Source organism: Drosophila yakuba, chromosome 2L (assembly GCF_016746365.2).
Source record: "Drosophila yakuba strain Tai18E2 chromosome 2L, Prin_Dyak_Tai18E2_2.1, whole genome shotgun sequence".
Classification (NCBI taxonomy): domain Eukaryota; kingdom Metazoa; phylum Arthropoda; class Insecta; order Diptera; family Drosophilidae; genus Drosophila; species Drosophila yakuba.
In genome coordinates, this window is record NC_052527.2 from 22,886,028 (window position 1) to 22,909,920 (window position 23,893).

The following is a 23,893-nucleotide window of genomic DNA, read 5'->3' on the forward strand; positions in this document are numbered from 1 at the left end:
CGGCAACATTTTGTTTGTCAAATATGAGGTGGGGTCAGGAATTATTATACCCGTTACTCGTAGAGTAAAGGGGTATACTAGTTTCGTTGAAAAGTATGTAACAGGCAGAAGGAAGCGTTTCCCATCATATAAAGTATATATATTCTTGATCAGGATCAATAGCCGAGTCGACCTGGCCATGTCCGTCTGTCCGTCCGTCTGTCTGTCCGTATGAACGTCGAGATCTCAGGAACTATAACCGCTAGAAAGTTGAGATTAGGCATACAGACTCCAGAGACATAGACGCAGCGCAAGTTTGTCGATTCATGTTGCCACGCCCACTCTAACGCCCACAAACCGACCAAAACTGCCACGCCCACACTTTTGAAAAATAATGTAATATTTTTTCATTTTTGAATTGGTCTTGTAAATTTCTATCGAATTGCCAAAAAACTTTTTGCCACGCCCACTCTAACGCCCACAAACCGCCCAAAGCTGCCACGCCCACACTTTTGAAAAATGTTTTGATATTTTTTCATTTTTGTATTAGTCTTGTAAATTTCTATCGATTTGCCAACTTTTTGCCACGCCAACTCTCACGCCTACAAACCGCCAAAAACTGTCAGTGTTGAAGACTCTCCTTCACACTTCCACTAGGTGAGTAATGGGTATCAGATAGTCGGGGAACTTGACTATAGCGTTCTCTCTTGTTTTTTAATAAAATAACTAAGTGGCAAAATGATTTTTTGGTGATAAGGAAGTAACATCAATAGACCTCTGAGTAAACAATTTTTTTCCCTTACTATCTACTATTCCATTACTAACTATTTTTTCCTTGATTTGATATAAAACAAGAGAGAACGCTTAGTCAAGTTCCCCGACTATCTGATACCTGTTACTCAGCTAGTGGAAGTGCGAAGGAGAGTCTTCAGCACTGACAGTTTTTGGCGGTTTGTGAGCAAAAAGTTTTTTGGCAAATCGATACAAATTTACAAGACTAATACAAAAATGAAAATATATCAAAACATTTTTCAAAAGTGTGGGCGTGGCAGCTTTAGGCGGTTTGTGGGCGTTAGAGTGGGCGTGGCAAAAAGTTTTTTGGCAATTCGATAGAAATTTACAAGACCAATTCAAAAATGAAAAAATATTACATTATTTTTCAAAAGTGTGGGCGTGGCAGTTTTGGTCGGTTTGTGGGCGTTAGAGTGGGCGTGGCAACATGAATCGACAAACTTGCGCTGCGTCTATGTCTCTGGAGTCTGTATGCCTTATCTCAACTTTCTTGCTTTTGTAGGTCCTGAGATCTCAGCGCTCATACGGACGGACAGACGGACATGGCCAGATCGACTCGGCTGATCCTGATCAAGAATATATATACTTTAAATGGTCGGAAACGCTTCCTTCTGCGTGTTACATACTTTTCACAAATCTAGTATACCCTTTTACTCTACGAGAAACAAGTATAAAAAGGCATTAACTTTTCATTTCGGCCAGACAAAAGTGCCCGTTTTACAAATCGACAAATTGTACGATTTCGAAAACCGGAGCACGAATTTTTCGATTTCAAATCGAAATAGTAAAAATCTCACGAACTCGATTACCGGAGCATGCCTGTATATAACACTTTACCTCACCTATTTTACAGAAATAGCTTGTTCACATAGCCAGTATAAATTATAAAAGTTTATAATATTTTAAATGTTACTAATGTAATAAGTTACAAAGATTTTATGACGCAATAAAAATGTAAAAACACTTCACAGTTTACAACACAAAAGTTAAAGGTGTTTATTATTAAATGTTCTTCAAAATTGTTTATTTGTTTCGGCATTTTAATTTTGTGCTTTGAAGCTCACCTACTTTACACTTGCTTCTTCGTTCATATAAACAGTTTTAATGAATAAAGCTAAAGTCGATTTCCAGGATTATCATAGATACTAACTTGCTTTTACGGAGTGGGGGTGACCAAAATGTATTGGGTTTACTGATAAAAATTGGCCAAACAAAAAATTAAATAAAAAACATTTTTTAAATTTTTCGAAATTCAGCGTTTGAACGAAAAGACACACAGATAGACGAGCATGGTCAGATTGACCCGACCGTAAGCTGGATAAAAATATATATATTTTATAAGGTCTTCCTTTACCTGATACATACTTTTCCACAAATCAAGCACAACCTTTTACTCTACGGGTTGCGGATATAATTACGTGTTGCGATTCTGTAATATACAGTGCAACAAGGTAATAATGGTAGCTATTTGTTTTTAAAATGTGTTTCTATTTTAAAACTAGATGCGGCGGTAGCTTGATTTCTAGAGCCGACCTTGTAGAAATTACGCACTCTTGGGGTTTGGCGAATTATCGAGTTTTGGTCGCGTTTTGTATTAACTGGTTTTTCAGTACCACCTTTTTTTATATTTTGCGTGTTGGGTTTTCGTTGAACGATATTTTGACGAAGTTTAGCTGAAAGCAAACGATGACTTACTTCTATGTCTTTAGTATTAAATACTTCACAGTCTACCTGGATCATTTTCATTTTACCGTTAATTCCGGGATTTTCTAAGGGAAGTACCAACGACAATTTTGGCCGATAACTACTGTTATAACTTAATGCTGGAAATAGTGCATGATCCATATTAAAAGAAAATACGTAGAAAGTATCATCCCTTCTTTTAATTTGACTAATTACATTAATTTGTTCGCGCATATTTTCAAAAGATTTCGTATGGTTTAGCTTTCGCTGTTTTTCCGGTAAAACAGTAGGGTAATCATTTAAATCAATAAACATTTTTGGCCTTTTGTGTTTGATGTGTATGTCACGGTTTTTCTCGAAGGAATTATTAATTAATTCAAAACCATTTGAGTCCTCTTTCTCGTTTGCAATTTTCGACGACATGTTTACAGTGCCGTTAATCCATTTATGTAAATTTTGCGCGAGTAAAAAATATTTAGATTGATTGGATGAAGAATTGAAAGACCTGCACTTGCTTATACAGTCTGTAGTCAAATATGTTAATGGTGGAGGTTCATTAAAAGAGTATGTTTGAGATACATTTTTGGAAATGTTTTCTAAAGAATTAATATTATGGTTGTGTACACCAGAACTTATAAAATAAAGAGGTGATTCAGCCGGTTTGTCTGAAAGAAATGTATTTAATTTGTTGTGTTCTTTATATTCCTCCTCTGAATCAGCCCAGAGTAACCGTCGACTGGACATGCTTAATTGTTTTCCGATAGGCTCAAGATCACTTCTGCCTTCTATGTTATTTGGAATGTTAAGATATTTTTGAAAATTTCCAGCATTCAGAGATACTATAAAAGCCATAGCAAATAATATAGCGACATTTTTTTTAATGTTTCCCGCGGTATTATTATTATTGCAATGCTTTGCCTTTGATGTAAAACTTCCGGTTTTTTTTTCGTTTCCTTCAGATCCTGAATAGTTAAGTAAAAGACCGCTTGCATTTCCAGATTCACACTGGCAAGACGTTGCAAACATGAATAACTGATCCCGTATTGTATCATTTTCCTGCAAGAAAGGTAAAAAAAAATAAAAGTAATTTAGTTCAAAAGTTAAAAAAAAACAGAGGGACTGCTATAGACGATCTTCTCGATTGTCAGATACCGTTACTCAGTTAATGGCAGTGCTTAGGGGTGCTAGTGCTAGGAAAACAGTTAAATCAAATTTTTTTTAAATTATGCGCGGTTTAAAGGCGTGGCCAAACTGTTTTTGGCGTAACAATAGAAATTGGCAAGCCACAAAATAAAATTTAAATCAAAATCAAACAATTTTTTTAAAATGCGGGTGTTAAAGTCTTGGCCGTTTGCAGACGATCTGTCGATCTGCAGAAACAAACTGCCGCAGCGCTTCACTAGAATCTACACGGCTAGGGTATACATTTAAATCCGAGCTCTAAACTAATACATATCAGACTTAAATTAGAGTATAATTTTACAGTTCAGTATTCTTTAACCACAACAAGAACACAATTTTTTTTCACAACAAAGAAGCTTTTTAGAAGCATTGAAATATCAGGAACAATTTATGTTAGACGCTTATAATGTTCTACTATAATCCATTCTATGCTCTACAATATATTAACGATAAATAAATATAAAAAGCCCGAAGTTTGAAGATTGTTTACATTTTTACAATCGTGTGTTTTCGGATAGAAGTCGAAATTCAGTTTTGTCTGCACCCAGTTTCTATAGAAATACTAGCATCTTTTTCAATTATATTTTAATTATACGATATACTCTTTTTAAAATTGTGAATACTTAACAATCTAACATACATATTTGTTCGAATGATTATTGATTTAATAAATATTTTCTTACATTGTTTCAAACATATTTATTTACAAACTTTTAACCGCCAAAGCAAGCAAATGCTGAACAAACGGTTCGGCAATTACGAAAACAATTAACAAAAAGAAGCAAAAAAAAAAGCGTAACATTTTTGTTGTTTTGCTGCGTTTCTTTTTACCAGCATTCAAAATTTAAATCGTTAGGATTTAATTTTCTTTAGTTGACAAAGTGAACTTAAATCGCTTTTTAAGATATGGACTACAGTGTTGTAATGAAATTCCGTATTCCTGTAGCTACATAGCTACATCCTTCCAACAAATCGAGGTGCAGGAGAGCTGCCTAACAACAGCGAAGAAGGCTAGAATGCAGGATGAGTTAAGGGCTGCCAGGTCTAACGGGAAATAATGGACATTCAGCCCCAGCAAAGCGGAGAGTCCGTTGACAGTCGGAACAGAAGCAAAGGCGTGAACACAGTCAGAAAAAAAGAGGAAAACAATGAAAAGTAAACCCGTTAATAAAAACCCGCACCCGTCGAAAAGGTACCGGTCAGTGGAAACGCGAAGGACGCAGTAGGGAATCAGGCAGTGAGTGTGAAAGTGGACATACAAGAACGATCAATGCAAGTACAGAACGGAGCCACGCAGAGATCCACGGGACAGGAGGAGGCAAGGATCGGGAGTAAACAGACGGCGAAGACTGCAGAAGTCCATTATCGAGAGTCTACCAATAAAGCTTATTAATCTGAAATCCTGCCCTGTCTTCTTGTTGGTCGGGAAAGCAAACAAAACATAACAAAACCTCTTCTAGCTAGCCGTAGCGAAACAAGAAAAGCAGTTCGTTACAACGAATGGGTGACAATTATACTTATAGTTTAACAAGCATTTAATGCTATGGGCAATGAGTAATTCAAACTTTTAATATGTGATTTCTAATTGTACCTGGAATCGACGGATAGACCTATCAACCTAATTTTTTTTAGTATTTATACTCTATACCCGTAGAGAAAAAGGGTAAATTAGATCCTGTGAGGGGTCTTCAAACTCCCCACAAATACGGGTGCAGGAGATCGGCCTAGCAACAGAGAAGACGGATGGAATGCGGGAGGAGTCAAGGGGGGTCAAACTGTTAATAATGGACCTTGGACCCCGGCAAAGTGGAAAGACCGTAAACTAACAGTACCGCGCTGGACCTTAGACCCGAACCGGCCTAGGGCAGAGGTCGAACGGTAACGGTGTGGACTTTGGACAAGCACAAAGAACACGCACCGTGAACTAACGGGACATGACTTGTACATGAGCGAGCCGTCCGCAAAAAGGGAAATAGCGGGATCTCCGTGGCCTATAAAAAAGCGGCGCCGGCGCAGTTCGGGATGGTCATTCAGTGCTAGTCAAAAGTGTGCGAAGAACCATATAGTCAATCAGGAAGTACGCCGACAGCGAAATAGTGAAACAGTCAAAGTACGCGGAACGGTACCCGGAACGAGTGAACGACGAGTGAGGGTCGAAGCGGGCATCCAAGGGGGGCCCTCCTACAAGCTAAGAACAAGACATCACAAGGACCTAGCGTGGTCAGAAAGGGACGGTGGAGTCTTTGTTCGGCAAAGGTGGTTCGGGGAGGTCACGGAGCCAGCAGGTGGTCTATTGTCACAGGCGACGAGTGCCTGGCATACACAGAAGGGACGGTTAAGGGTTTGCTCGGCAAAGATGGTTCGGGGAGAAGCGCTAGCTTATCTCACGGACGATAAACCCTGTCCCCATACCATCCTAAGCCCCAGTCGAGCCGGTACGGAGACGCGGTCGGGAGCGACACGGGACCTTCGAGGAAGGACGACGAAGGAGCGACGACGTGCATCCGAAGGCGAGGATCGCAGGAACCCCTATTATCCGAGTGATACTAAATAAAGGCTAATTCTAATCAGAAACTCTCTCTCCTCTTCGGTCGGGCAGTCACACAAATCATAAATTTGGTGGGACGAACAAACAAGCTCTCTGAGCTAGCCGTTGCAATCCGTAGCGAGCAGAAACTAAGAAATCAGTTGGTTACATCTGGCGCCCAACCGTGATTGTCCTGGCCAAAAGAACAGAGGGAAAGATGGTGAAATCGTGGCTATGCAGCTTGAAGAAGGATGACATTCCTGTAATAGCTAGCGCCCTAGGGATAAAGCTGGAGGGGTTGGTCGATGATATGCGGAAGACATTGTCCGAGTTTATCCAGCAGACCACATCGAGCCCGAAACGATCGCCATACTGGAGGCGTTGGAGAGAATGTACGGAAGGGGACCGGCCGTGGAAGTTAAATTCACCAGCGGGAAGGCATCCGCGAGAGGAGGGAGAGGCGGGAGTCCAGCCGCGATCGTCAGGAGCACTCCAGCTCTGCGAATGTTTGTCCGCCCGTACGAATGCCGGCACCAGGATGTCCTTATGGCCCTGGCCGATAAGTTCGAGGAACTGGACACCTAAAGGGAACGATTCGAGTCGGAGCGGACCTACAGACCCCGCCACCAGCGGGATTTCACAAGAGGGGAACAAAACGCGGTGTGCAGAAGGTGCCAAGAGGACACCACGGGAACGTCAATGCACAAAACGAACGGGCAAGGGCCGGACCCGGTGCGGAGGGGGGGTTCGTGTTAAACCCAGCACAAGCCTGCCATGGATGCGGAAGCCAGGATCACTGGATGCGGGAAGGGCGCAAGGTCGACGAGAGGAGAAACAAGGAAGCGAGGAGACACCAAAGTGAAGGTCCGCCGGAAAAGACATATTTTTGAAAAACTTCCGGAGAAAGGGGGAGATGTGAGAATTCATAAAACTCCTCACAAATCTGGGTGCAAGAGATCGGCCTAGCAACAGAGAAGACGGCTGGAATGCAAGATGAGTCAAGGGCGGACCCCGGCAAAGCGGAGATATATAGGATATAGTCAATCAGGAAGTACGCCGACAGCGAAATAGTGAAACAGTCAAAGTACGCGGAACGGTACCCGGAACAAGTGAATGACGAGTGAGGGTCGAAGCGGGCATCCAAGGGGGCCCTCCTACAAGCTAAGGACAAGCCATCAGAAGGACCTAGCGTGGTCAGAAGGGGACGGTGAAGTCTTCCGTCGGCAAAGGTGGTTCTGGGAGGAGCGCTATCTTGTCTCACGGACGATACACCCTGCCCCCATACCATCCTAAGCCCCGTAAGAGCCAGCAGGTAGTCTATTGGCACAGGCGACGAGTGCCTGGCATACACAGAAGGGACGGTTGAGTCTTTGGTCGGCAAAGGTGGTTCGAAGAGGAGCGCTAGCTTATCTCACGGACGATAAACCCTGTCCCCATAACATCCTAAGCCCCAGTCGAACCGGCACGGATACGCCGTCGAGAGTGACACGGGACCAGCGAAGAAGGACGACGAAGGAGCGACGACGCACATCCCAAGGCGAGGTTCGGAGGAATCCCTATTATCCAAGTGGAACTAAATAAGGGCTAATTCTAATCAGAAACTCTGTCTTCTCTTCGGTCGGGCAATCACAAAAATCATAAATTTGGTGGGACGAACAAAAAAACTCTCTGAGCTAGCCGTTGTAATCCGTAGCGATCAAAAACTAAGAAATCAGTTCGTTACAATCCGTTGAAAAGTATAAACCAGGTAGAAGGAAGCGTTTCCAACCATATAAAGTATATATATATATATTCTTGATCAGGATCAATAGCCGAGTAGATCTGGTCATGTCCGTCTCTCTCATTTGTCTCATCTCAGGAACTATAAAAGCTAGAAAATAGAGTAAGTGCAGTTTCCAGTAACATAAAATTATATTTATATAATATTATATTTATATAATTTTATCCAAAAACGTTTTACGGAATTTATATAAACCAAACATAAATTTCAATTGCACAAACTGAAACCTATTAAAATAAATAAATATACTTAATATATATAACATATATATTTTCAAGCTCCCGCGCTATTCTGCGCTGAGCGGCAATTCCATATACAAGTTAACGGTGGAGCACTAACTGCGTGGCTTCACCTTTCCCCCCAAACCCCGTGCGGACTCAGCACGGCGATATTCAAACGACGGTGCGCTGTCTGTTTGGCTCCACCATTCCCCGAACCCCGCTTAATCTCAACGCTCTAGCTTGTATAGTTCCTGAGATCTCGACTCGGCTATTGTTCCTAATCAATAATATGGCCAAGTATATGGTCAGAACCGCTCCCTTGTGCCTGTAATATACGAGGGTCGTTTGATAAGTCCGTGACTTTTTGAATAAAATATATTTTTTTCGTCAAAGAAGCGTTTTATTTCTCAACATAAACTCCTTTTAGCTCTATACATTTAGTCCAGCGTTTTTCCAATTTTTTTATTCCTTCCAAATAATAGGTTTTCTCAAGGCCCTCAAAATAGTCGTTTGTTTCTGTGATGACCTCTTCATTTGACCCGAATCTCTTACCGCCGAGCCATTTCTTCATGTTTGGAAACAAAAAATAGTCACAGGGGGCTAAATCTGGAGAATATGCTGGATGGGGTAGCAGTTCGTAGCCCAATTTATGAAATTTTGCCATGCTGACTACACACGTGTGCACCCGTGCATTGTCCTGATGGAACAGCACTTTTTTTTTCGCCAAATGCGGTCGTTTCTGCTTCAAATCAATATCGAATCTGTCCAAAAGCTCTGAATAATATTCGCCGGTGATCGTTTTACCCTTTTCAAGGTAATCGATGTGAATGATACCTTGTGCATCCCAAAAAACTGTGGCCATGACCTTGTTGGCCGACAGACCCACCTTGGCCTTCTTTGGTGCACGTTCACCCGGAGAAACCCACTGTCTTGATTGTTCTTTGGTCTCTGGTGTGGTGTGGTGGATCCATGTTTCGTCTACGGTAACGAAACGGCGCAAAAATTCGTTTGGATTGCGGTTGAACATCGCCAAACACTCCTTTGAAATGGTCACACGGTTGCGCTTATGGTCGTGTGTGAGCAATCGCGGCACCCATCGCGCGGAAAGCTTTTTCATGTCCAAATATTCATGTAAAATGTGATGTACCCGTTCAGTTGAGATGCCTACAGCCTCAGCTACCTCACGCACTTTCATTCTCCGATCATCCAATATCATTCCATGGATTTTGTCGACGATTTCTGGCATGACGACCTCTTTTGGGCGACCTGAACGTTCGGCATCACTTGTACTGGTACGACCACAACGGAACTCAGTAAACCATTTCTTAACCATTGAAATTGATGGTGCAGAGTCCCCATAATATTTATCAAGTCTTTCCTTGGTTTCGGTGATGGATTTTTTACGCAAAAAATAATGCTTAATTAGCACACGAAATTCACTTTTTTCCATTTTCGTTAAAATTCACGAGATCGTCTGCTTTCAATGCCTATAAAACGCAAACCAAAAAACGCAGCTTTCTCAAAATTTTACAGTCAGCTGTTAATCGATAACTGCTGACAGGAGCAGTGTTGTATTTAGAGCAGGTGCGCGGCAAATACAAAAAGTCACGGACTTATCAAACGACCCTCGTACTTTTCAACGAATCTAGTGTAACCTCTTACTCTACAAGTAACGGGTATAAAAATGAAAAAACCAAAAGGGAATAATACGGTGCATCTTGCCTAACTCCGGATAAAAAGAAATTCAAAAAAAAAAGAATTTGCACAAAACTCTGACAACACGAAGAAACGCAAATATACAATCAAAACCCAAATATGTAAGTAAAGCGTCAGAGTGCCCTACAACCACCTACTTAAAATTAATATGGAGGAAATAAGGCAGCTCTTAAGAAATTTGAGGCCACCCTGACTCTGTTGCTTCGCCAGATGGCTAAGGTTAGGGAGGATATCAAAATAGTTAACAGCAAGGGAAGGGAAAGGGCTAACGAAGTCATTCCCCAATCAAAGCCATTGACCCCCGCCCGCACTGAGGAAATTGCCAGATTGGCTCATTGGTAGTTACGATTGTTGAATCGGCAGAGCGGAGGCTATTCTAAAAGAATACGGGATAATCAGGAAAAGACCTCTTTACCGGCTCATAGTTGTGAGCATAAGGTAGAAGATTAGAGGTAATGCCGAGACGACCCTTCTATCTACGAAGACAGTGGAAGCCTTTTATCAGGGTAATGAGCGCCGATCTCTCGAGGCTGCTGGAAATTTGGGAGCCGAAGAATTGGCCTGAAGACTAGGCTATTTACCTGGAACTGCAAAACCTGGCCTCCTAGAATCATGTTACCTATTTTAATAAGTTTCTATCCCCACAACCATACCGTCGGAATTACTCGTGGACGGCCCCAGTCGAACTACTCCTCCCACAAAAAACCAGTGCCAACATCAAGTCGCGGGCATAAATTCTCAGTTCCAGCAAAGGTATTCGAGCCCCAGAACACTTAAAATGGAGTCCCATCAGTCCGGGAAATTCCATAGTTCCAATAAAATTCAAGCGTGAATCGCAGCAACAGCACTTTCTCCAACCTTAACCTTTTCCGGAAATCCGTATGCAAACCCTTGCCAAAACCTTTCCCGGTTCAATACGCTGAAGGGGAAATTAGAATAACACACCAAGTAACCGGACCATTCTTCAGCCCCATAGGCAATGACTCCCCTATAACCTTCTTCCTTCTCCCCGCCTTCCATGGCATTTTTGGGGACGACACTCTGAAATCCCTTAACGCAATATTTGACAGGAAAAATTACTTCCTGATTATAGCTCCAGGGGTAAAAATGCCACTCTTAGCCATGGCCTCCCTCAATGTTCACTCAATGTTCAGTAGAAGCTCTTTTGCTTAGAATCCCTGGTTGTTGAGTTCGCAACCATTTTCGCCGGGTGAGGCTGTGGAAAAAATCGTTCGAACAGAGATGCGAACGAGCACGCAAGAACTAATATATTCCAAAGCTACCCTCACACCGCGAACATGGAAGGAGAAGTAGAAAATCAAGTCGAACAACTGGGCGACGAAATAAAGGAATCTGGGTAGTCCCAAAAAATCAGAAGCCTAATGGGAAAAACAATATTGAATGGTAATTGATTTTAAGCGTCTTAACGCCGTCACTATCCCTGACACCTATCCCCATCCCCATGTTACGTAAACCCTTTTTTTAAGATCATAAGACTTCGAAGATTCACAACCAGAATCTAAAGGTACTATCATCGAGTTGTGTCAGACGGATTGCGACAAAGAAAATGCAAGTCGACAATTAACGAGTGTCTGATGACCAGTTCAGCGGCCGCACGTGGTCAAAGAAAAAAAAAACCAACTCGACTTGGCATAGAAGAAAAGCTCTAAGCCGTGGACCACTGATGAAATAGTCAATATCCGGGTGAATACCCGTAAGTGAATACCCGGTAAGACTCAGAGTGAATACCAGGAAAGACTCAAAGAGAATACCCGTAAGTGAATTTCTCCGATACTGAGACTCCGTAATTCAAATGAAACGCAAATAACTTCGGTCAAAGGAAAAGTGTCGAGAGGAGCGAGGTCTTAATCGAAGGATCCAGGACCAATACAAGGAACACGCTTGAAGAAAAACTACAATCGTACAGAAGTCTCAAGATGGGCGGCTCAACAGATATGAACAGTGTATCGGGCAAAGCAATTCGTCAATGAAAACTCACTCGCCTACTACCAAGCATAATATGAAAACCGACCAAACAATTAAACAATGAATAAGTAAACCGGGGCTTTTTTTTATGTGGATATCGGCAAAGACAAAAATAACAGCAGTGACTTTTCCTAACAAGTACACAATTCAAGTAATCTGAGAATCGGGAAGCAGTCGAAGGGTGCCACCGAAAACATTCATACAAACATACATACATATATATATATGTCTAGATAGACGACCTTTACTTTTTTGTTTGTGTATTTTACGTTAGTGTTCAGTTTACAATTATTGGTGCAAGAACGTATGTGTATATATAATCCTATCAGAAGCAACACCCAGGATCCAACGCGTCGAGATCTCATCGCTCCGGATTAATGTGGGGTAAGTTTGACGGAACACTGTTCCTGTGTTTTTATATATTTTTATACCCGTTACTCGTAGAGTAAAAGGGTATACTAGATTCGTTGAAAAGTATGTAACAGGCAGAAGAAAGCGTTTCCGATATAGCGTTCTCTCTTGTTTTATATATGCATATACTCTCGTGCCAATTTTATTTTCATACGATTAGTAAATATACGTATATTTTCGTAATAATGATAACCAAAGGTAAAGGTATAAAAGAAAATATGTTATTGTTTGCCTCGCCCACGCAATATATTTTATTAATAGACATTCAATTTTCAATGTTCAATATTGTTTCAGCGGCGAGTATCCGCCTTGTTTTTGTTATGCAAGGACAAGAGCCCTCAGAGCGACGTTTGTAGTCGTGAATAGCCAACAATTTTTGTTGACGTGCGCACCGTTGCCCAGTGATAAATTGGATACTCCTAGCTAAAAACAATTGTAGTCAACATCTCCTAATCATTTAATTTCTGCATTACACATGGCACTACCCAACAATTTATTACTCAATAAATTGTTACTTTTATTTTAACTACAACAAAATGAGTAGGTAAACATTTCCAAAAGGGATGCGCTGACGCGAGAAGCGGAGTAGGTCAAAAACGATAACATAATGTTTGACGGACAACCTGGAAAAAAGGGGGTTCGTATTGCGCTGCCCGCGACGATTCATCAGGCTTGCGGACGCATGAAGGGGAGGCAATGGGGCCGAAACATTTCCCGATCGTTTTACGATCAAGCTTCAGCTTGTGGTCGACCCTTTGGGCTGAAAAATACTCCGGCAATCTTCCAAAGAATGTTCGACGATGTATTACGAGAATATATCGGTACAATTTGTTACGTATACATTGACGATATTATTGTCTTAAGTAAAGACTATAAGAGTCACTGGCGCAGCCAGTAGGCTGTAGACAGGCTAGGTTACAGGTTAATGGAAAAAACACAGTTCCTACGTACGCAGGCGGAGATTCTGGGATATGTGGTAACGCCGGATGGGATCCGGGCTGACGGAAAAAATGTGATTCCCATAAGAGAAATTCCTTCGCCCACAAATCAAAAACAACTCAAAAGCTTCTTAGGAATGACTTCCTAGTATAAATCGCTATACCATTAACAAACCTTACGAGGTTAAAGCGTTCAAATGCAGACTCATTTCAATCGATGAGGAAGCCATAAAGGCCTTTGATGACCTTAAAGACATCCTTGCCTCCTCAGAGGTTTTAGCTTTACCAGACTTAAATAAACCTTTCCATTTAACAACCGATGCTTCTAATTATGCCATAGGGGCTGTTCACTCTTAAAACAACGACGGGAAAGATTACCCTAATGCCTATATTTCGCGGTCACTGAATAAAACGGAAGAAAACTGGGCAGTGAACGAGAAGGAAAGGCTAGCAATAGTATGGGCGCTTGACAATTTACGTTCTTATCTCTATGGCGCTGCGTTCATTAAGACTTATACCGACCACCAACCATTGACCTTTTCGTTAGACAATAGAAATTACAACGCTTGAAATACAACAGACTGGCAATGAATCCCATGAAACTGTGTTTCCAGAGGAAATACGACCGTTTGTCAAAAGAAAAACTTAAGGAAACTGGACATAGCTTGACGTTGGTTGTATCCCCAGGCTGCTAAAAGAAGGAGACGCTTTTTGTGACTACCTGAGAAACGATTAGGAAGTAGTGGAGTTCGTTGACGACGGCACCCTGTTTTTGACAAACTTCAACGGATCGGTCGCGACGGACGCGGAGGAATGCCATCTCCTGGGATTTTTTATTGTCCAGTACGATAACGAAACCATCCACGTCGGAAACATGGCATACAGCAGCTACTCGACGCATGTCATACAGCTGAGCAATGTTACCTCCACCGGATACTAACTTTCGCTAAAATATGTAAATTTTTAGCCTGCAGAATTTATGAAAGTTATCAACAACATCCAATATTGTCCTATTTTCAATCCTAACAGAGCCTCAGTGCGACCCCCGCAAATAGTCACTGATCTGCGGGTCGCAAATTTTCGAACGGATTGGATCAGAGAAAGGAGTACTAACACTTAAATTTTTAAGGTTAAGGTTATTGAATAAAATTATAACGTTGAATTGGAATTGGACTTCGCTGCTACTCGCTTAGGATATCACAGCTGCTTCGGTGCCACTCACTTGGGGAATCATAGCAGACGGAAGGCGAACATCTATGGCTATGGATAAGAGTTTGCAAGAAGGAAGTCGTGCCCAAGGACTTAACAGTTCCGAGGAGACGATACCCGAATTGGTCTTAAATTTGTTGTTGCTAAAGATAAAATTCAACCAACCTAAATAATTTCCAATTATGTATATATATTTTTCTCAGTGTTGCTTTTTACCAATTTCATAAAATTAACTCTTTAAATCTCGTTGCCTAATGCGTTCGTGTTTAATTATTTGCCTATGTTATTCTAATTACACGGGATCATTATGGTCAGAAATACCCTGGCACGCGCCTGTCAGAACTTTCGGTTTCGTTTGCCGTCAGCCCTTTTCTTTTGCATTTGCATTCAATTGTAGAACGTGACAAATGGTGTTTGAAAAATTTTCAACGTGAAATATATAAAACCGGTAAATAAAGTGTTTTGCATTGATAAATTAGCATAGCTAATTGCATTCCAAACTATATGATATTAATATTATTTAAATTTTGTTCTTTACAGATAGCATAAGCACATTAGAAGGCCAGCACGCAGCGGAGAAGGCCTTGGCTCTCGCCCTGGCATGTGTAAAAAATAATGCAAACAAAAAAAGGAAAAAATTAATATGTATTATATGTATACATATGTATTAAAATGTATTACTCGGGAAAAGACCTTGTTAATTTTTCGATATTCCCCCTCGGGAACTTGGAATTCCTCGTCACGAACGCCTATTGTATGGAAACTCCTCGCCGTTTCGTATGGAAAATTCCCTATGATTCCTGGGTACTCCCTAGGGATTCCATAGGGAATCCTTTGGAATTGGTACTAAAGGGTGAGTATAAGGGTCCGCAGGCATGTCCAGTAAACTAAGGAAATTGAGAAAGATATCTGCGAATCATTTAATTTACGTTTCCGCAATCTATCGCTTTATGCTGAATATCTGCACAAATAGTGAATCTGGAGATAATCTGGATGGCGGAGAGATACCGGAAACGGATAAAGGCGTCAGAGAATTGAGGGTCTTAGCAACACTAACCATTAGGACGGCTTATTTTGAAGGAAAGTAACTCAATATCAACATCATAATTGCTGAAAACCTAAAAAAGCAGAACTAGGGCAGTTGATAAGCGATGAAGACTCCACCACACAAAGAATTTGCTTCGGATTAATGGGCTTAAAACCTGCTGGTTCCAAAGCAGAAAAGTTTGTATTGAATCAGTTTTTAGGGAAAATGACACGGAAAGGACATTGGCTACCAAAATTGAAACACAGTATCAGCATAATATCAGTATCAGCAGAAGCAGATTATAGTCAACCAGGAGACATGTCTGTAGCTTATGTTACTGCGATGGTATCAATGGAAGCATAATCATTTGCAAGTTCCGGAGGATCACCCAGCGTACTAAAAAGCAATAGTTGGGAGACCTCAGAGTTGTATTAATTGGAAGAATGGCAAAGCTTTCATGCCGTTCAAGAGATTCAGTAAAACTTTCTCTTTAAAATTTCGTGCGCATTAATTGCATGTGAAATTCACGTAATTCTGCAGATAATGCTTTAAACTCTGAATCAGTTCATTGCATAAGTATTTTGATCTTATATTCGAGGGACCGGTATGACAGACATGTCCAGTTCAGCGGCGCGGTAAAAACTTTTTTGGCGAATCAATAAAAGTTTACAAGATTTAAAAAATCGGGAAAAAGTGTGGGCGTGCTTGCGTTTATATCAATAGAATCTGTGAGCTTAATCACAACCATCTGACTTTTATAGTTTATAGGTTTTCACTTACGAAAACGGCCAGATCGACTCGGCTAATCATCAGTCAGATCAGGCTTATCTTGATCAATAATATATATATATCTTGGAGGGGAGTTTAATTCCTGTTTAATGTTTAATTCCTTAAATTTAGTTCAATTTTAGCCAAGCTGTTGGTCGTGTAAAGCAGGGTTATATATATTATCATATTCCGAATGATAAGTTAAAATGTGTTAAATGTTTATTAATTTAAAGATAGTACTTACAGCGGTAAGTCCTTTGCATTCTTTTTCAAGGTTATTTATTCGAGTCTCCAATGAAACAACATACTCCTTTCTTTTTTTGCGGGATAAGGAAGCAGACTCCCGGTTCTTAATCATACGTTGATGTTTTTTGTAGATTTTTTCATTTATTGTATGTGATTGAGTGCTTCCTTTTAATGATTGTACAATTGTTGCATTGTTTTTGTTTATAACATTATTTGAAATCTTAGACCCGACATTAAAATTTCTTTTAAAGGCCCTATCTCCGTTACATTTTACTGTTGTAAGTGCTTTGTAATCATGTGAAGTTAAATACATTGTCTTTGACAAAGGTAAATCAGTTTTTGATACCTGATGATCTGTGTACAGCTCAGTATTTATTGGCCAGGTATTGGTTAAAGATGAATTAATTCTAGAAGTGTTATATGAAGTAAAACCCAAATCCTTGGAGTTTTCCTGAAAAACGTCTTTGATATCAGATAGGTTAGAAAACGTGCTGTTGAATTCTTTGTTGAATCTCGTAACATTAGTTTGTTCAAAAAATTGTTCAACTTTATCTGAATCGACTATTAGTGGATATGGTGCTTCTTCCGGTAATTCGTTAGAATAATCATTTGAACTGCTTAAACTTATAGTCGAAGAAGCATTGGGTTCAGGCATATTATTTACATTTCTTTTAATTTCACCAGAAATAGCGAAACTTGAAGACATTGCATTCGAGCTACATTCTAAAGCTTTTGGGTTTGACGAGAAATGCAATTCAAAGAGTTCATTTTCATGGTCAGGTATTAGTTCGTTCAGATCTAGAGATGTATCATTGCAGAATGCGGATGAATTGAGAATGTCATGTAAAACATTATTGTCGTAGTCATTTTGGTCCGTTTCTCCCAACAGCGATAATTCATCTGAAAAATATTGTACTATTTATCTTGAAGAATAAAATATTATAAATTGTTTAAAATATTACAAAAATAATTATAATTTTCCAAAAAATATTTAATAGAAACCAAACATACCCGTTGTCTATTTACCCATAACCAATCTGATGTCGACGCAATCAGAAAAATTTCTATTCGAAAGACAAAGCCGCAAGGTGAATGTTCAAGATGCGTACACTTTGGTCACGCTAGTTATGACTCATTATGCCCAGCAAGCCAAGCAAAGTGCAATAAATGTTTAACAATTTCTAATATTCCGACAGATACTAAACTTCTAATTTCAGAAATTTTAAAAAACGCAAGACGAATGTTCGTTGGACATGTCGGAGACATATGGTTATGCGTGGATATGCGATTGGCAAATAGGGCAATTTAGCGAGGGAACTACCCTTTACCCATTTTTAAATCCTTTATGACAAAGTTGAAAGACGTAAAGTTCTTCTCCCGCCTTACATCAATGACGTGATCATTTTTGGTGCCAACGAACCAGAACATGACGAAACAGCAGTTTGCAGTCTTTAGCGACAATAATGTTTTGTTAAACAAACAAAAATGCATTTGGAAAACAAATAGGCTAAAATATAATGGAACATATTTTTTTAGACTCGGGAATTGAAGTTGAGCCCGAGAAGATTGAGGTTATTAAATCATTTAGAGTCCCCAAGAATAGGAAGTAACCCGCAGTTTCCTCGGTCTCATTACCTATGCTGAACAATTTATTGCTGATTTGGCCGAGAACACGGAACCCCTACGCCAATTTTTACGAAAAGACAACAAACAAAAATGGGGCGATACCGAGGAAAAGGGTTTTCATTTAGCACAGGTTCCTAATCTTGCTTATTTTAACCAAAAGAACCGCACCCGGTTTATAGCGGACGCTAGCCCTGTAGCTCTTGGATCGGTTCTTTTGCAGTTTGAGTATCAAATAGTGATCCGTTGATTATTTCCTTTTTCCCGCAAAGCCCTGACTGAGGTTAAAAGGCGCTACTCTCAAACGGAGACAGGACAGTAGAGAAATTATACTATTACTGGTCATTTTGAGCTGGTGACAGATCACAAGCCTTTAGAGGCTATCTTCAAACCAACTACCAATAGAATGGAAAATAGCATCTGGCGGATAGTGGAAAGCGCTATTCCCCAACTAATGACCATCTCAGAGAGCGCTGAATCGTCATTGCGAGACGAAGAATTTGTCGATGCAATTCACAGTCTAGAGAATGACTCTTGGGAACGAGAAACCGCAACGAAATTATCCATTATATAATATATATATCCAATCATATCTATTTCGATTTGAACTGTCGACTATAGGACTACTCCTGCTAAGAGGATATCGCATTGTAATTCCAACTCTTTGCAAAGGGGTACTTGAATTTGCACATGAAGGACACCCAGGAGAATCAGCTATTAAACGCCGCCTAAGATCCAGGGTATGGTGGCCGGTGATCCACAGAGATGCCGAAGAATATGTCAAAACATGCAGAGACTGCCTTCTGGCATCCCAGTCAATAAGACCAGCACCAATGGACAGAAAACGGGTCCGTGGATATGGGTTTCGTCAGATCTGTTGGGACCCCTACCTAACAATGAATTCATCTTGGATTTTATAGACAACTTTTCTCGCTATATGGGGAATTCATAAAAGAAATATTTTGTAGATTGGGTTATCCAAAATACTTACGTACCGACAATGGACGGCAATATATTAACGATGAAATTTTAGAATATTGTAAGACATGTGGCATAGAACAAGTTAGAACCCCACCATACTGGCCTCAGGCTAATGGACAGGTGGAAAACATGAACAAATCCATAGCCAAACGGCTGAAAATTGCCTACTATGCAAAAAACTATAAGGAGAAGATACAAAAGTTTGTTCTAGTGCATAAAGTAACTCCACATAAGAACACCGGGATAGCTCCAACTCTATTGATATTGAATGGAATAATACGCGACAAAATACTAGGGATTGAAGAATTAAATAAACAGTTCACAGACTCTGCCGAAAAATATAGAGATATCATGCAAAAAAAAAAAGGGAAGAAAGCAGAAGATAAAAAGAGAGGGGCTAAGAAGGTCGATATTAAGATTGGCGATAAAATGTTGGTACAAACCATAGTTTTTCTAAATAAACTTACACCGACTTTCGACCAAACTGAGTTTGAGGTATTAGAGAGACATTGGACCATGCAGCCATGGACGCGGGAGCTGGAGAGGCGTAAAAATGTATTATTTTATTTATTTATGTATTTTCGGATTCTGAAATAGCCGCCACTGTATGTGTACACACGTATTCTCAAGCCTCGTAAATTTTACAAAATATGCCCTTCTATTTACAAGTTCTAAGATGTCGAATATATATTATTTTTGATAAATTGCCACCACGTATAAAACTCCGGCTTTGCCTTAACACAACACTTATTGAAATACAGCATAAAAACAAGAGAGAACGCTATAGGCGAGTTTCCCGACTATCTGATACCCGTTACTCAGCTAGTGGAAGTACGAAGGAGAGTCTTCCACACTGACAGTTTTTGGTGGTTTGTGGGCGTTAGAGTGGGCGTGGCAAAAAGTTTTTTGGCAAATTGATAGAAATTTACAAGACTAATACAAAAATGATCAAAACATTTTTTAATAGTGTTTGCGTTCTATCGATTTGCATAATAACTTTTTGCCACGCCCACCCCAACGCCCACAAACTGCCACACCCACACTTTTGTAAATTGTTTTGATATTTTTTCATTTACTTATTAGTATTGTAAATTTCCTATCGATCTGCAGAAAAACTTTTTGCCACTTCACCCTTACGCCAACAAACCGACCAAAACTGCCACGACCACACTTTTGGAAAAAGTCTCGATATATTTTCATATTTTTGTTAGTCTTGTAATCTTTTTCCGATTTGCCGAAAATCTTTGTGCCACGCACACGAACCACTAGCTGAGTAACGGGTATCAGATAGTCGGGAAACTCGACTATAGCGTTCTCTCTTGTTTTGTTCTTGACTTGGCATGTTGGGTGCCAAAATTTAGTTTGGGAGCTTGAAATAAACCTAGATCTGGTATTGTAATAAAACTTGCTGTTTTCGGTTCTTTATTCAATGATGATCGCTTACATTTCTTAGGTCTATCGAGCTATGCGGAGTAGCCGCCGGAGCATACCTCATACAAATAATTATGTGTTCATCATATAATATAAATTAATAAAATAAATGAAAAAAGGTATTATTATTTAATAATAGTTAATACTTTTACTCTTATTTTCTAAAACTAAACTAAGTCGTTATGGCAAAGAAATAACTAAAGATTGCCGTCTATATGAGCCCATTCTCGGTGTATGGCTGATTTGAGGTTACGAACTGTCTCAAACTTTCTGCCGATTTTAGAATCGCGAGTAGTGAAAATCCCCCATAGATTCTCGATAAGATTAAGATCGGGACACAAATCTGAAAAAATACTGGTAGTTTTCTATCTTTAAAAAAGTTGTTGGTGACCTGTGCCGTGTGAATCGAAGCGTTAACCTATTATCATCGCCATACATGTTGCCAGCAAATTCAATCAGTTCGTCGTCAAAAAGCTCTATATATGTACATACATGCTGGCATTCATTCTAGTGGATACGTAACATATTGTAGTAGAATGCTGCCCATACCATACCGTTGTAGCAGGACCGTCGTTTCTGGTCTCCCCAATTTTTTTTGCAATTGGCCCAGACCATCTAAATTAACTTTTCTCGCTAAAGTCGACATTGTGCCACTCTTCGTTCCAAAACCGGTTTTGGTTTGCGAATTCCAAACGAGCCGTAATGTGCCGCTTCAATATCTTGGGGTTAGGTACCATTGGAGGTAAGTTTGATGAACTGATTTTCGATTAAAATTTGAACGATTTTATTTCTAGTAATTTGAAGACCCAAATGAGCCCTTATTTGTCCACTGCTAATCAAATCTTCTACTGCCAGACGTCGAATCTGCCGCTTGCACCGATCATCAATATTTGTTTTCCGTAAACTGCTTGGTGTAGATTTTAAAAAATTTTTAAATGCTGTTTAGTTTTGTTGCTATCTGCATTCATCAAATTATAAAAAGTTAACTGTAAACAAAAAAAATTCACAAAAACAAAAATGCACATATAATTATTTGTAAGAGGTACCAATCTACATATGTATAGCATACATATGTATATATATTTATATATATGTTATATGCATATGTATGTACATAAACGAAGCCTGGTCGCGTATGTTCTAAGTGCTGACGATGCATTTGCTACAGTGCTCTATGATCCAGAATTATTTTTTTTGGTATAAAGTCAAAAAATAAAATTACATGGTTTGAACTTTTCACATTTTTTTTGTTATGGCATTGATTCTTTGTAAAACAAAATTTGCCCAGTGCGACCACGCCCTGCAAAATGTTTGTTAGTAGGTTAAGAAGCATTATCGCCTAAGCATCCTAGTGGAACCAAGCTCGAATCATTAATCTGGTAACAGTGAACCAATGTTTTATGAATTTTTGGTAACATCAGATACCATGCGTAGCTACGCATATATGTACATATAATGAAAGTTGTTTCGCAAAATGAGCGAAATTTAATAATAAGAAATAAGTTTTTTACATGGTGGCAATGTAACATGTACTTAAAGTTGTAGAACTTTTATGGTGGTTTTCAATAATTGTTGTTAATGCGAAACGAGAGCTTTTACGTGGTGGCAATTTATTAAAAATAATATATATTCGACATCTAAGAACATGTAAAAGGAAGAGCATATTCTGTCAAATTTACAATGCATGCGCATACGTGTGCACACATACAATCTCTGTATGTGTACTAGAGAGCTGCTGGCTCTACAGCTCTCCGCTTTATGGATTTTGAATAAAATTTCGAAAGCCTGGAGCCAGCACAAAAAAATAGTGCAAAAAAATCTTATCACAAGCCTAACTCGCAATTCGGCGTGCCGAAACGTTTTCAAATGAAGGAATAGGTTAGCGTTGTTTTCGTAGTAATTGAAAAATAAAATAAATAAATTACACACATAGTATATATAATAAAAAATCCATATCTTTCCATTTTTCTGACTTCGCCAATGCGGCGCACAGTTAACCGTCTCGGTTATTCCGAGTACTTAGTCTCGAGTACTCATTCGTGCATTGCTTCGTTGTTCGAATGTGGTAAATTTTTTACCCATGCCTTTACCACATTTTCCAAATCCGTTTCACTTAATGTCTCACTCAGTCAGTCCAGAACTTTGAGTGAGAGTACCAAATACTGCTTTGACTGTATTCAAGCAGACCTCTATTGCGTGTTGTTGGCCACTACGCAACACACTAGGCATATTGGCCGTTAAAGTTTTAATCGGATATACTTATTTAACTTGATTTATTTATAACTGACAAGAAAGGAACTTACTGTATAATCTATATTCATTGATGTCCATAGCTAATCAGACATAGAATGCAAAATAAAAATGTTTATTGAACCAGAATTGATTACAACAGCAAACGTCAGCAAATAAACAACGTTTTGTCACATTGAAAAGGAATTATCATTAATGTATAGTGTAATAGCCATTTCACATTTTTGGCTTATATAGTAAGTGTACTTTTCACATCCGGCATAGCAGTTGAGATTTCCTAACATATATGTACATATATCGATATCGAAGAATACGCAGAATGGGTGCCCACTTTGCTTTAAGTAAAATTATTGCGTTTTGAGATCTTCTTTTGTCCATAAGCGAAAAGCCATTGGAAAGAAAACAATAAATTAGCAAATTTATAGAGGGAAAAAAGTTTTATATAAAATAATTGAAAATTTAAATGGAAAAGTTTCCGTCCCTATAAAGTATAAACATACGTGATCAGGATCACGAAGATAGGCATTTGCATTCATGCACACATACAGCAACAGTTCAACACACACAACAAATTAAACATAATATTTAACAATCTAACCAATAGTTAATTTAATTTGAACTTCAGAATCCTGTAAACCAAAAATCCCTAAATCCAAAAACCAGAAGCAACAAAAAAGCTGAAAAATATGAAAGGTAAAAATGTAAAAACCCAATTGGTAATAAAAAAAAAAGGAACAAGGAAGATATAAGCGAGATAACAGCCCGAGACTTAACAGCAGCACAATGGGAGAAATTAAGGATGTTCTGAGTCGTTTAGATGACACGATTATGGCTCTGACAACCAAGATAACTGGGGTTAAAGAACAGAAAGGTTAGAAGAAGCGTAATGCATAGGGTCCGAAAGTGAGAGTTTAATTAAATGAAGAGCGAACAGCAAAACGCTATGCCAAAGGTGTGGGTGCGAGAGGACTACAGAGAGAGGTGATGCTCACGCAGCTTATCTGCACAGATACCAAAAACTGAGGTGCCGTATACTAATTGTTTCTCCAATGTTGGCAATACCATAAGTTTTTTTTTTTTTTTTTAAATCTTCTTATTTATTGAATCTTTCCTTTTACTTAAGAGACTAACAATAAGTTTTCA

General features: G+C 39.4%; 1 protein-coding gene and 1 long non-coding RNA gene across 7 annotated transcripts; one reads left to right on the top strand and one right to left on the bottom strand.

Moving 5' to 3' along the window:
* Positions 1 to 1,742: 1,742 nt before the first annotated feature.
* Positions 1,743 to 22,950, bottom strand: LOC6539177. Of its 6 annotated transcripts, none has more exons than XM_039370431.2 (4): positions 22,804 to 22,948; positions 19,537 to 19,606; positions 16,464 to 17,365; positions 1,743 to 3,510 (listed from the first exon to the last, which is right to left on the bottom strand). In XM_039370431.2, the coding sequence occupies exons 3-4, from the start codon at positions 17,169 to 17,171 to the stop codon at positions 2,236 to 2,238; spliced, it is 1,983 nt and encodes a 660-aa protein (XP_039226365.1). In that variant the 5' UTR covers positions 17,172 to 17,365; positions 19,537 to 19,606; positions 22,804 to 22,948; the 3' UTR covers positions 1,743 to 2,235. The 6 variants fall into 6 exon arrangements, with proteins under 6 accessions (XP_039226365.1, XP_002086078.2, XP_015045268.1 ...); XM_015189780.3 differs by lacking the exon at positions 19,537 to 19,606 and having other exon boundaries at positions 2,239 to 2,444; positions 2,503 to 3,510; positions 22,804 to 22,950; XM_002086042.3 differs by lacking the exon at positions 19,537 to 19,606 and having other exon boundaries at positions 22,804 to 22,949.
* LOC120320541 lies at positions 20,236 to 22,345 on the top strand. The gene is made up of 2 exons (XR_005560037.2): positions 20,236 to 21,242; positions 21,295 to 22,345. It is a non-coding gene; the product is annotated as an uncharacterized LOC120320541 (long non-coding RNA).
* Positions 22,951 to 23,893: the final 943 nt, after the last annotated feature.

Excerpts from the sequence above, each read along its gene's own strand:
- LOC6539177 (XM_002086042.3), bottom strand. The coding sequence starts at position 22,831 with ATGGACATCAATGAATATAGATTATACA. Across the intron at positions 17,366-22,803 it reads CAATGAATATAGATTATACA|ATGAATTATCGCTGTTGGGA; the intron begins GTAAGTTCCTTT and ends AATATTTTTCAG. Across the intron at positions 3,511-16,463 it reads AATGCAAAGGACTTACCGCT|GAAAATGATACAATACGGGA; the intron begins GTAAGTACTATC and ends CCTTTCTTGCAG.